Here is a 13667-nt window from a genome sequence, read left to right as displayed (position 1 = left end):
CTGCATATATATACTTTGACTGTAAAAGGACAGGTTACTTGTGCTTTCAACTAGGTCTCAAAAAGTCTATAAATAGAAGAACTAACGACCACTTGGTGTTTTGGCAGAGGTTCTGTCTGAACACCCTCCAGCACGAGTGGTTCCGCGTGTCCAGTCAGAAGTCAGCCATTCCAGCCATGGTGGGGGACTACATAGCTGCTTTTGAGGCCATTTCCCCAGATGTCTTCCGCTATGTCATCAACTTGGCAGACGGCAACGGCAACACAGCCCTCCATTACAGCGTGTCCCACTCCAACTTCGAGATTGTGAAGCTGCTGTTAGATGCCGGTATGTTGGCTGCCCTTCCACCCCCTCTTCTCTGACAGCACTTGGGTTGTGACTCATCTCAGAGAACCTGGTTGAGCCACTCCTGAATTCTCTGACCATGCTAAAATCCTTTTTATTGCTTTTCCACATGACATGGCAAGAATTTTCTTGAGTCATTCATAAGAGGCTTGAAGTTTAAACAAAACTGGGTGACACAGATTCTAGATCTGTTTTTGAAAGGAGGTTTTGAGGATCTTCTTGCTGCAGTTCAGCTGCATTCAAGTGAGAGGTGTATCCCTGGTAAGAAGCATGACTCACGTTCGCTCCTGAGCTGAATCATTCGGGCCTGGCCGGTTTGCACTCAGGAGGCAGAGTGCTGCTTACAGGCCCAGGGTCACAGCCTTGGTGCATGTGGACCACTTGATTTGACCGTACTCCATGACTGCTGTCCTTGCAGAAGTGTGTGGTTAGTCAAGATGGGGACTAAGCAAAGCCACCTTAACAGATGGTCAAATGATCACCATTCTCACCAAAATATACTGTTACTGGGGAAACAGCATAGAGCAAAGGGCATGTTATTCTTGTCTCTCAACCATAATAGAATAGTAGAAACTTGTTATCCCAGAATAGAGCCAGCTGACATCTTAGACATGAAGTGAGGGAGGGGCACATACACAGATGGTACCCTCAAGAAACTGTGAGCTTTCAACTTCTTGTTCAAATGGAGCAGCCTGATGCCACATAGACCCCAAATCTTTTAATTTTTGTAATACATATTTTTATTTCTAGTGTGTGACAGAGAAGTCACAGTGTCTCAGTCTGATTAATGAGGATGCAGTGTGAACCTTAGAATATGCAATCAAACTGTCCAATTTTCTGAAATTCTGTCTTCATCCACTGTCCAATCGCTTCTGCTCTGTTTTGGGAACTTGGAATTGATGCAGAGAAGAAAGCCAAGCAGATTTATCCTTCCTTTCTCTTATAAGTGTGTTTGTTCCCTCTTTTTGGAGCCATGTTAGGGTATAACTGCTTCCATCTTACAGGAAGGAATTTCAAGCCCCTCCTCTTCAGGCTTTCTAGACTATAAACAGAGCTGGTGATACAGTCAGCCGGAGTGATTGTTTAAACAGAAGTAGATAATATCCAGGGAGGCTGAAAACAAGATTTCACTATCACTCCTGACAGGAACAGCTTAGTGTATACCCTTAGAAGTTGATAAAACATCTTGGCAAATTAAGTAATTTTAATTCCATTGCTGGATGGTTTGGGTTAATCACTTATCTTAATGGTTACTGCTCCCCCTTCTAGGCTGAGATTCTGGCTCCGTAAGGTGTAGATCTCGGATGCTTCAGCATCTATGCAGAGCAAAGTCCGCAAAGTCCGAGGTGCTGAGGAGCCCCGAAGCGCACACGAACTCACCTGCTTCTCCGCCACAGGGCCTTTTATTTTCTGCATTAAAAACACCCACTTTTAAAAACATGTCCTTAGTATGGGGTTGTTTGGGATCTTAAGGTAAATGTTCATGGTACCTTTTATTTTCCTTTATGATAGAAACATTCTGAACATTTTTAACTTCATATTTGGTCCCACATAAAAGCTGCTTTCTGACACTCCCCATTCCGGTCATTTCAGAGAAAGTGCTGAAGGAACTTTTAAATGCCCGAAGGATAATTTTATCCCTGAAGACTCCTTAAGAATTACAAGAATAGAAAAGGTCTGGTTCATCGGTTCTGTTGAGGGGACTTAACTGCACTTGCTCTCGACCATAAATTCTGGAGCTGGATGTTATATGATTGGAATTCTGCTTTTCAGGACCCCCAACAGGCCAGAGTAGTAAATTCAGAGTCTCAGAATGAGTAGTGTTTGGATAAGTAGGTGCCACCCTGTCCAACGTTCCATACGTAAGCGTTTACAAACACTTCGTTGATGAGTAGCTCACTACCTGCTTCACTTTCCTAAACACAGCTGAGTGCCTAGATTCCATATGATCATTTATTCTCAAGAGCAGCCATTAGAACAACCACCCAGACTTCCAAGCCATTGCATTTCAGCCACCAGTTGCAAACAAGATATGCTGTAGAAGCTTACCGTTGTTTCTCTTGCTTCAGGTCTCGTGAAATGGGGGGGGAAAATAAGGTTTTTGGTTTAGTATGAAAACATCTCTCACATTTCCTTCTAAGTCACTCTTGGTCTCCAGCCACCTGGTACCATTTCACTGGGCTCCTGTAAACACCATCCCTTCAGTGTCTTCGTAAGCAGCTGCTGTTAGAAGGGGATGCTTCCTAAGAGATTTTTTTTTTTTTTTTTTTGCAGATGTGTGTAATGTGGATCACCAGAACAAGGCAGGCTACACCCCCATCATGCTGGCGGCCCTCACCGCTGTGGAAGCAGAGAAGGACATGCGGGTTGTGGAAGAACTCTTTGGCTGTGGGGATGTGAATGCCAAAGCTAGTCAGGTTAGTGCACCTGGTTCCTGTGCTCAGGAATGCACCCCTAACCAGCAGACAGGACTGCGGTGGCCACTCTGGCAGAGCAGGCATAGATGCCACGCTTCCACCACAGTGCACTTGTTTGCAGGCCTGCCCTGAGTCCATACACTGCCTGGTAGTCCTTGCTGACCAAACATACCAGGGAAATATGGGCTTAAATTTCACACTGGAAACTTCTCCCTCCTTTGCCTTTCCTTTTGTCTACTTTCATAGTTTGCATGGAAATACTGTTAGTTCCCCTACATAAAAATGATTGGGCATCCCCATCAGATACTCAGTGACTGTTGCTTCCTGTCTCTGTGTTGTAGTGTCTTCATAGCAAACAGTGTCCCAGGTCCAGATGTGTTCACAGCTTGACTTTTTTTTTTTTTTTTAAGAGACAGTCTTGCTCTGTCCCCCAGGCTGGAGTGCAGTGGCGTGATCTTGGCTCACTGCAACCACCTCGGGCTCCCTGGTTGGAGTGATTCTCCTGCCTTAGCCTCCCGAGTAGCAGGGACTAACAGGCACACACCACCACACCTGGCTTTTTTTTTTTTTTTTTTTTTTGGAGACTAAGTCTCATTCTGTCACCCAGGCTGGAGTGCAGTGGTGCGATCTTGGCCCACTGGAAGCTCTGCCTCCCGGGTTCACACCATTCTCCTGCCTCAGCCTCCCAAGTAGCTGGGACTACAGGCTCCCACCCCCACATCCGGCTTATTTTTTGTATTTTTAGTAGAGACAAGGTTTCACCGTGTTAGCCAGGATGGTCTTGATCTCCTGACCTCATGATCCACCTGACTCAGCCTCCTGAAGTGCTGGGATTACAGGCATGAGCTACTGCGCCAGCCCCTGGCTTTTTTTTAAGTAGAGATGGGGTTTCAGTGTTGCCCAGGCTGCTCTTGAGCTCCTGAGCTCAGACAATCCGCCTGCCTCAGCCTCCCAAAGTGCTAGGGTTACAGGCGTGACCCACCACTCCAGGCCCACAGCTTGACTTTTAAACACCACCTGAACTTCCAGCCCCTTACTCTACTGAGACATCCTCCACGCTAAAATGAAGTTGGCTCCTTACTTTATGCCCTTCCTTTGCTCATAGCTCTTGGGAAGCTGGTTTCTCCCTGCTCGCCACCACCTGCCCCAAGTAGTTCCATCGCCAGTTCTTTCCCTTCTGTCACCACACTCTTCCCCCTTTCCCTAGCACAGCCCCACTAGAGGCCACCACTGCCAGCTCAGTACGTACTTCTGAAGTCCTTGTCATCTCTTCCCATAGGCGGGACAGACGGCCCTCATGCTGGCGGTCAGTCACGGACGGATAGACATGGTGAAGGGCCTTCTGGCCTGTGGGGCTGATGTCAACATCCAGGATGACGAGGGCTCCACGGCCCTCATGTGTGCCAGCGAGCATGGGCACGTGGAGATCGTCAAGCTGCTGCTGGCCCAGCCCGGCTGCCACGGTCACCTAGAGGACAACGTAAGCTGTCTCCCTTGGGCCTCCTGGCCAGGGGTCTGGGGGACTCTGGACGGGAGCCCTGGGAGTGCCTTTTGGCCAGGAGCGACCAAATCCTCCTCTATTCTCCTCTGGGATTTGTGTCGCCATCTAGGTGCCTCCCTTCACAGCCAAGCTTGGCTACACTTACTGTGTGCAAACTAACACTGTCATAAACTAGTACCCAAAGCAGAATAAATAGGCCCTACCCCAAAAATTCATGAAATGAAAAAGTGATTTAACGGGCGTGTCCAAGAGCCCCTCTACAAAAGGGAAATCAATGGATTTGCAGAATCAAATTCAGTGTAGGTGACTTCTGACAGGTGCACTTGGAAATCTGGATTATCATTACAGGCTGGAGTTACACGGTGACTAAAACCAGTTCCTACTATAGTGAACCTTTTCCCACCCAAAGTGAAGGCACTGTGACCCATCAAAGTGAGTAGCTTGTGACCAGCATATGCCGGAGCCTGTAGAGTAGCTTGACTTCTTGAAGCATTTTCCCATTTCTGCTTAGTCTGTCCCATCAACACCACTCTGCTCTCTTCTCCCAGTTCCCAGGCTGTCCACATTTCCAGATAACTCCTTGACCGGGAAACTCAACCAAAGGGGGTATTTCTGCATGTCTCTAGGCCAAAGGAGAGGAGTGGTGACAGGTAGAAGGTAGGAACTGGCATGTAGGCAGTGAGATGGTTTAAAGGTCACAGAGGTCGGGTTGGCTTGGTTCCGGTTTTCAAAGTTTATCTCTATGGATCACAGGTTTGGATCAGAGCTTCTTTAGCTCAAAACACCAAAAAGTTAGGAAAATATCCTTTGTAGGTCAGATTCTTCTGGGCCCAAGCCAGCAGGGAGAAAAACCAGCGGAGTTTTTCACTGGTATGAGGGACTGACTAGCTTCACACTCAGCCATCTCCACAGGAGCACACGGAAGCTGCAGCTGTAGCAGATTCCCTTCCCCTCTGTAGGAGGGAGAGCTTCTGACTGACTTCTTTCTTGCAGAAGAGTTTGTTAGCTGTGCTGTGGTTTTTGTTTGATTTTACTTCTATTATCTTTCAAAGCTTGTGAGGGGAAGGATCATAAGATTAAACCAAAGAGAACTGTGTCCTGCTGCTGCTGCTGACCAGAGGGAAATCCTTATTTCAAGACTAGATAGGCTGGGCACAGTGGGTCACTCCTGTAATTCCAGCACCTTGGGAGGCTGAGACAGGAGGATCGCTCGAGCCCAGGAGTTCAAGACCAGCCTGGGCAACATAGTGAGACTCCCATCTCTACAAAAAAAAATTACCCAGGTGTGGTGGTATGCACCTGTAGTCTCAGATACGGTGGTGGTTGAGGCAGGAGAATCACTTGAGCCCTGGAGGTCAAGGCTACAGTGATGTGTGATCGTGCCACTGCACTGCAGCCTGGGAGACAAACCCTGTCTCAAAAAACAGACAGAAAACAAGTTGTGTTGGTCTTTCCCTTGATACTCCTTTATATCCGTTTAAATCCCTGAAATTTAATGGAAATCAAGCAGTTAAGTGAAGCTTTTTTTCACCCATATGTAGTGTTTCCCCTCTTATTTCCAGAAGATGGATCTGTGCAACCCACTGGGATTGCGTGCTTACACACAGATGTTACTTGTAGCCTTAAACCGAGGTGGTTAGGGTTTTAGGATCACAGTGCCCTCTCTAAGAGGAAAGGTAAAAGATCTTTGGCAAATTGCAGAGTCTCTAAACACACACTACTGCTGCTTGCCTGGTCATTCATAATTAGAAGAAAAAAAAACTTTCTATCCCCATCTTCTGCTTCCCCCTCCTGGTGGACAGAATGGTTGAGTAAGATAATCCTCTTAACTGGGACCTCTGGAGGGTGGAGGCTTGCCTCATTCATCTTCACATCCTCAGGCCTTCACCCTTAGAGGTCCCAAAAAAGTTTCCCAGAAGACTGAACGAGTAGGGATATTTGGGGAACCTTGCCAATTATTGGAGGGTGTTTTGTTCTGTTACCTTTCGGTTGTCTGGAGGTTTGAGAAACCCAACGTGGCTTGTTCTTTCCATCTTAAGGATGGCAGCACTGCGCTCTCAATCGCCCTGGAAGCAGGACACAAGGACATCGCTGTTCTTCTGTATGCCCATGTCAACTTTGCAAAAGCCCAGTCTCCGGTCAGTGTTGTGCATTTGGCATTTGTAAATAGGCTGAAATCCACCAGACTGGTGGACCCCCTTCCTCCAGGAATTGACGGGAGACAGATTTTATGTTGATTCAGAAAATGGAAGTTTTAGTCTGGAGCTTTAGAGTTCATGCTTTCTGCCTCCACCCCGCAAAAGGCAGGAGAACTAATGTTTTAGCGGAGGCTGGGCCTTGCTTGTCCTTGCAAGACATATGCTCACAGCTTCCCATAGAGGTTTTGATTCTGTGCAGAATTATCCAGATAGCACCCCCCGAGCCCATGGGGATATTTCACCATGGTTCTGGCATTGTTCCTGAAGCAGATGGCAGGCAGCCTGTAGTCCACAGTTCACTCTGAGTGGGAAGGTGACTTCCCAGGACAGCCGGACATAGCACTGCTGAGCCCAGCTGGCCTTGGAGCTGTGGACACCTGTTCCCTGTTCTCAGCCAGAGCTCTCCTGGCTCGGGCTCACAGCTGGTTGTTGGCTGTGGTGGGCCCAGATCCTAGGTCACAGGGTACACATCTGCCTGAGGTCACCTATTAACCCCCAGTTTTTTTCCTTTCCTGGTCTCTAGGGCACCCCTAGGCTTGGAAGGAAGACGTCTCCTGGCCCCACCCACCGAGGTTCATTTGATTGCTTGTATGCAAATAGCCCTTCATTTACATGCCACTATTAAGCTGCTAATTGTTCCTGTTGGGGTGACAGATACTGAATGTATACGTATTGTGCCTGAGCTCACCAGCAAACAGAAGCATCAAGCCCAGGGGTAAAGGCTGAAGCTTTCACAGTGCAGAGACTGCTAGCCTGGGCACACACACCTCCTTTCTGGCCATCTTCTGTGTAGGGCACACTTTAACCCAGTCTCTGTTGCTGTTGAGTCTCTGCTCCATTTTGGACAGTCATAGGGAATTCTGATCTGAAGGGGCACCTTCTGTTCACTCCCACAAAGAAGTGTCTGGTTCTCACTGAGACGTTTTAAGATTTTTCCACAAATATTTATATTTACTAAATGTGGAACCACCAGAAAGTTCTTCCAAAATCTCATTCCAGCATAGTTTTGGATTTTTCTTTTGTCTTAAAATAAGGAAGTCGAGATGACTTTGATCATTGGTAACGTGGGCCTGGGCCAGACACAACTCTCAAAGTATAAAACTTAGAAAAGATGATGCTCATTTGGTCTTAGCCAGGTAGATGTAATATATGACTTTTTATAAAAAGGGTATCTATATGAACTTGACACAGTATTTTCAGCTTTTGTATTCCATACTGAAGCCATGAAGAACTACACGTAACATCATCATTTGTATTAATTGCACAACTCCAATGCTAAAGGTTGGATTGTGTTAGAGGAATCGGCTCTGTATTTGCCTCTAGAGAAACACAGTGTAGTTCTCTTTGTATTTATGGATTCCTTTTTACCGTGTCACATTTACTTTGGTCCTCTATGTATTTAAATGTTTGAAGTGCCTTAGACTCTTGCCATATTTTCAAAATAAAATTTCATTAAGCTCTTTTCCTTGTCCCTGTTTCATCTCTGATAGCTGTCCGCCCTGAGCCGATTGACTTACGGCAGTGGCAGCACACGCTGATGGATTGAGCTGAGCAGGGAGGGTGAGTGCGCCAGTCGGCTCCGACAGGGAGACAGCATCTTCCGAGGGCACTTGTCCACTTCCACAGCTTGGCTCCTGACTCAGATTGCAAGTCGGGAGGCTGAAGTTTGAGGCCTCCTTAGACAAAGCACTCTTCCGATGGGGAGCCCGAGATGGTTCTTCTCAGGGGCAGAAGCACTAGTCCTTGACTCTGAGTACAACTGCTGGGTGACTAGGTGATACGTGTAGTGACAAGAAAGGAGAGATGAAGCCGGACACTTTTTTTTTTTTTTTTTTTTTTTTGAGAATGGAGTCTCACTCTGTTGCCCAGGCTGGAGTGCAGTAGCATGATCTTGGCTCACTGCAAGCTCCGCTTCCCGGGTTCACGCCATTCTCTTGCCTCAACCTCCCAAGTAGCTGGGACTACAGGCGCCCGCCACCACGCCCGGCTAATTTTTTGTATTTTTAGTAGAGATGGGGTTTCATCGTGTTGGCCAGGATGGTCTCGATCTCCTGACCTCATGATCAGCCCACCTCGGCCTCCTAAAGTGCTGAGATTAAAAGCATGAGCCACTGCATCTGGCCCCAAATTCTTTTTAAACAGTAAAGTAAGTTGGGACCATCTCATTAAATGAAGCAGCATGACAGCCAGAATTCAAACCAGGTGTTTTGGCACAATCGCTGGTGGTGAGTTTTGGCCAAGGCCATCTATAAGAGCCAAGTGCACTGGAGAAATATCAGACACTTCTTTCCCTCCCTCCCCCGCTTTTAAAAATTAAACATTATTGAGCTCAGGAAAGAGGCCAGAGAATAGACTTTTCCCATAGGTGTTTCATTATGAGGTCTGTTTCAGAGTCAAGATTTGAACCTTTCAGAGGAAAACAACTTGGGGGGCTGTGAGAGCCATGCTGGCAGTGCAGGCAAACCTGGGCAGCAACAGACCAGCTCTCCTAGGACCACAAGGATGACTTTCCTCTGCATGAACTGTGAAAGTGAGGTCACAGCCACCTGGAGGCACATCCCTCTCGGGACATAACCTACTACCTGATACATGCTGAATTTCAGATCATGTAGCTCTTCAAGCCCAAGTTCCTACAGATCCAAAATGGCACAATAAAAGCAGGAGAGAGAGAGAGTGTGTGTGTGTGTGTGTGTGTGTGTAGAGAGAGAGAGAGGTAGAGCCATGCGTGGTCTGCCCCTTATGGGCATAACCTACCTTTTGAGCAAATAAGGTAGTACCTCTGGTGGTTCCTGGGCCTGGGAATTTTCTTTGTTCCATCTGAGAAAGGAAAGGCATGAATGTAAATGAGCGAGCAAATGAATCCCCGTGTCTGCATGCTGCCCTTCTGATTTCTCATGCTAGATTTTGAAAAAGAAAATGAGTGCTTGTTTTATCAGATACAAGATAGGTATCTGACCTCTAAGTAATGAATGCTAGCTGGTACCTTGTTTGCTTTAATCACACTAGGCATTTAGAATGCCTTTTGTCTTGGGATCCTGGTATACTATATAAACAAGCCTGATTATGCCCATTGGTACAGCTGCAGTTTATTGAGGCACAAACTCCATAAAAGGGATTTGTGACAGGAGGCTTGGGCAAGGTTCCCAAGTAAGATCAGCATGGGGTTGGCAACTCCTGATCTTATTTTCCAGCTTAGGAGAAGTCTAGGTGGGTGTGGTGGCTCAGGCCCATAATCCCAGCAATTTGGGAGGCCGAGGCAGGCAGATCACCTGAGCTCAGGAATTTGAGATCAGCCTGGGCAACATGGTGAAACCCCATCTCTACTAAAACTACAAAAAACTAGCCGGATGTGGTGGTGCACGCCTGTAATCTCAGCTACTCAGGAGGCGGAGGTTGCAGTGAGTCAAGATCGCGCCATGGCACTCCAGCCTGGCCAACAGAATAAGACTCTGTTCTCAAAAAACAAACAAACAAACAAAAAAGCAAATTTCCAGCCTGGTCTGAGAATCCCCATCCTTAACAAGCATCCCAGGTGTTTCTGAACATAGCCTTTGGTCCACAGTAAGAAGCTGTTGCTCCCAAAGTATGAGACATGATACATCTGTTATTCCCCAAACATGTTAGGCAGGGTGGGGGAACTACATCAAAACAAACATTGGTTTTACCTTAGCTCTATAAAGAGCCGGCCTTCCACTGGTGATCAGGATCCCACATAGGTTTTCTGTGGTGCTGCACATCCATGTTCAGTAGCATTTCTGCATCTCCTGGAATATAGTCATTTCTAGAAGTCCAGGAACCATGGCTGCCACAGATCCATTTTTCCGTGCTTGTAAGGACCAGAGAAGGTAGCTCAGTATATAGGTGACAGTGGCTGGGCAGGCAGACAGCTCTTAGAATATTTTCCCAAGCTAATCTTTTCCATTTCCACTTCCTCGTGGAGCTGGACTATTACTGCTCAGAAGGAGGCCATGAACCATTGCTTTGGCTTTGGAATAAAGAGTTTTCCATTTTCTTTTTTTTACTAAAAGCACCTTTTTTTTTTTTTAAAGCCCTAGGCCTTAGCCAGAAACTGTTCTACTTTCTGCATAAGGAAATTACTAATCATACGTTTTCTCTGCTCTTATTCAGCATGGCTGTAATTTAAAAGCCAGCTGATTATAAAAATATAAAGTACACTTTGTTGCAGTTTCTTACCACAAAGGATGTGGCTGAACCGTAGACCACAATGTTCCTGAGCTGCTCACGCTCGAACCCCTCCCCACTGAAGGCACCAGCTACTCCCTGCAGGGACCAGACAGTCATGGCTTTTCAAGCATGAAAGATGGCATTATTTGGAACTTGTAATGATATCCTTGAGATACCTATCCTGAATTCTGGCAGGGATCTTGCAGTGAAGCTGGAAAACAACGTATCATTTTTGCAGGTGCATGCTTAGACAGAAATGTCTGATTTAGAGGATATTGGGAAGGAGCTGGCATTTTAAGAATCCAGCTGCCCACTGCATCTCCATTAAGACCTTTGTTGATTAAATAGGTAAGAGGATGGAAAACATATCCCTCATTTTCATAAAATGGAAGCTGCATAACAAATATTCCTATTTCTAAAACCAAATGTCAATCTTGTATTTGAGCCAAAATAACTTTTACACTTGTTCCCCATTCCCCAACCCAGAAGGAACTAGTTACCCAGCCCTGGAAACCACCTGGAAGGCTAAGGCTGTGCCACTGAGAGCCAGAGAAAATCCCTGAGCTGCAGACAGGCAGGTGCTGCTTTGCTGTCACTGGTGCAGGCAGCTCGATGCCTTGTTGAGGCTGGTTGTAGGAGAGCAAGTGCCAGCTGGGCAGGCCACTTCTCATGTGTCAGGCAGCAAAGAGATTCTTGCTATGGTCCCATCTGCTCTTTTAGGAAGTACTGGATGTGCTTAAACAGGTAATAAGGAAAATATTTATTAGGTAAAATCCCTGAGAGTTGAGAGAGCTCACCCACCCCCAATCCTGCCTAAAATATGTCACCCCCACCCCCAGAAAAATCCAGTCTTCCAACAGGAAGCTTACTAGGATGAAATCTCACGCTTCGGTTTGTAACACCATCTGCCAGGACTGAGAAGTTCCGGTGCCTAGCTGAGAAATACTAGTTGAATGAATGAGTGTAAAAAAATAACTGATGGTGTTAGAAGTCAGGAGTGTTGCCATGAGGGAGCTGGAAGGAGCCCAAATGGGGCTGGTGAGTTCCTGGTAATGGTCAATTTCTTGCCTGGGGGGTAGTTGCACTGTTATGCTCACTTTGTGACCATTCATCAGGCTGTAGACACACGTATGTGCTTTCCTGTATGTATATTAACTTCAATTTTTTTTTTTAAGTTTAAGAAAATGAAAAAGGTTGATCAAAAAAGACCTTGGGAAGGAAGGTGCAGATTTGAGAGTCAATATAATCAAAGAGATAGTGAAAGAAGGTAAAAACTGGAAACTCTCAGCCCTGCTATTTCTTGAATGTGAACACATAGCTTTGCATGATGGCCATTGTGGCCCACTCATAACCTTGAATAGCAGTCACGAGGGCTGTTCTCAGATACTCCAGTTCTTTTTCTGGGCACAACAGGATAGGATGTACTACCCACACACTTTTGAAGTTACACTTGGCCATGTGACTTCTCCAATGAAACAGAAAAGGTTATGTGTCAATTCCAGATGGAAGCTTTAAAAGCCAGTGCAGTTTACCGTATCTTGTACTCCCCTTGTCATAGTGATGATCACGGAAGCAAGTGTTGACACAGACATCCCATTAGCGTCGTCCCTGAGTGACTACGTGGAATAGAGTTTCCTTGCCAAGCTGTGTTGCAGGTGTATTAGGAACAAGAAATAATCCTTTATTATGCTAAGCCAGAGAAGCTAGGGAGTGACTTGCTGGCACAGCGTAACTTAGATTTTCTTTATCCATACAAAAACTGGTTCCTCGAAGTGAAGTGCTGCTGTGTAACCAAATGGCTTAGTAGTTGATTGGTGGACAGCAACAAAACTGTCACTGGGGACTTAATCATAGAACAATGACAACTATTTGGATGACTATTTTCTCAATAATCCCCAGGGATGGTACATACCAGTACCATCCTAGTTGCAGAGAGAGAATGTAACCCATTATCTACAGTGGATGCCTTAGGGCACTAGGGACTAAACATTTTTGTGAAAGGAAAGCCATTTCCTGTGTATAGTCTGCCTAGATTGTCTCTTAGAAACGTGTAGCTCTCAAACTTTGGTGTGCATCGGAATCCCCAGGAGGGTTTGTGAAAACACACTGCTGGGCCTCAACCCCGACTTTCCAATTCGGTAGGTCTGGAAAGAGGCTCAAGAATTGGCATTTCTAACAAGTTCCCAGGTGGTGCTGATGCTTCTGGTCCAGAAGCCCCACTCTGAGAAATGCTGCTGTAGAGGAAGAGCTCTGATGAGTAGGATTCCTGTCCATCAGGGAGCTCTAAAGTGTCTGTTCTTTCATCTTTGTAGGCTTTCGTCTTTTGCAGTTTCCAGTGACTAAACCTTAGGAGTTAACTTGTTCCCTGTGGAACTTTTGCTTCCCAGTATAAAAAACAAATTCCGCAAAGATACCATTGCCCAATAGGAAGTCTTTCTACAGCTTGTACAATATATCAAGTGTTTATAAATCCTGTATTCATCCAGAATTTGGCCATAGAACTTGACTCACAGCAGTCTTATAAGAAAAAAAAAAATGACTCATACATTTCCCTTAGAAAGAAATGTTTCTTTATGCTAATCCCATGAGTTTCTGTGTTAGCTCACTCCCTTATGAATGCACATTTTAAAAAATCATGGTTGGCCGGGTGCGGTGGCTCATGCCTGTAATCCCAGTACTTTGGGAGGCTGAGGTGGGTGGATCGCCTGAGGTCAGGAGTTCGAGACTAGCCTGGCCAACATAGTGAAATCCTGTCTCTAATAAAAATACAAAAATTAGCTGGGCATGGTGGTGGGCACCTGTAATCCCAGCTACTCAGGAGGCTGAGGCAGGAGAATCGCTTGAACCCGGGAGGCGGTGGTTACAATGAGCCGAGATAGTGCCGTTGCACTCCAGCCTGGGCAACAAGAGGAAAACTTTGTCTCAAAAAATAATTTTAAAAATCATGCTCTCCTCTGGAAACCCAGGTGGCATGGAGGAGAGTGTGCTGCACTGCTGCCCTCTCAGCTGCTGCCTCTGCAT

General features: G+C 46.2%; 1 protein-coding gene and 1 long non-coding RNA gene across 2 annotated transcripts in view; one reads left to right on the top strand and one right to left on the bottom strand.

Annotated features, from left to right (window-relative positions):
- Positions 1 to 7922, top strand: part of LOC735365 (KN motif and ankyrin repeat domain-containing protein 1-like) — a 96046-nt gene extending 88124 nt beyond the window's left edge. Inside the window, 5 exon segments of the mRNA XM_063802972.1 lie at positions 108 to 327; positions 2620 to 2762; positions 4042 to 4242; positions 6303 to 6401; positions 6985 to 7922. Coding sequence (XP_063659042.1) covers positions 108 to 327; positions 2620 to 2762; positions 4042 to 4242; positions 6303 to 6401; positions 6985 to 7086 — 765 coding nt within the window. The 3' untranslated portion in view covers positions 7087 to 7922.
- A 1293-nt stretch (positions 7923 to 9215) lies between these two features.
- On the bottom strand, positions 9216 to 13355 carry LOC104004261 (uncharacterized). Its single transcript, XR_002940880.3, has 2 exons — positions 10127 to 13355; positions 9216 to 9278 (listed from the first exon to the last, which is right to left on the bottom strand). It is a non-coding gene; the product is annotated as an uncharacterized LOC104004261 (long non-coding RNA).
- Positions 13356 to 13667: the final 312 nt, after the last annotated feature.

This window comes from Pan troglodytes, chromosome 21 (assembly GCF_028858775.2).
Source record: "Pan troglodytes isolate AG18354 chromosome 21, NHGRI_mPanTro3-v2.0_pri, whole genome shotgun sequence".
Classification (NCBI taxonomy): Eukaryota; Metazoa; Chordata; class Mammalia; order Primates; family Hominidae; genus Pan; species Pan troglodytes.
The sequence above is the reverse complement of the archived record's forward strand: the minus strand, read 5'-3'. Positions and strand labels throughout refer to the sequence as shown.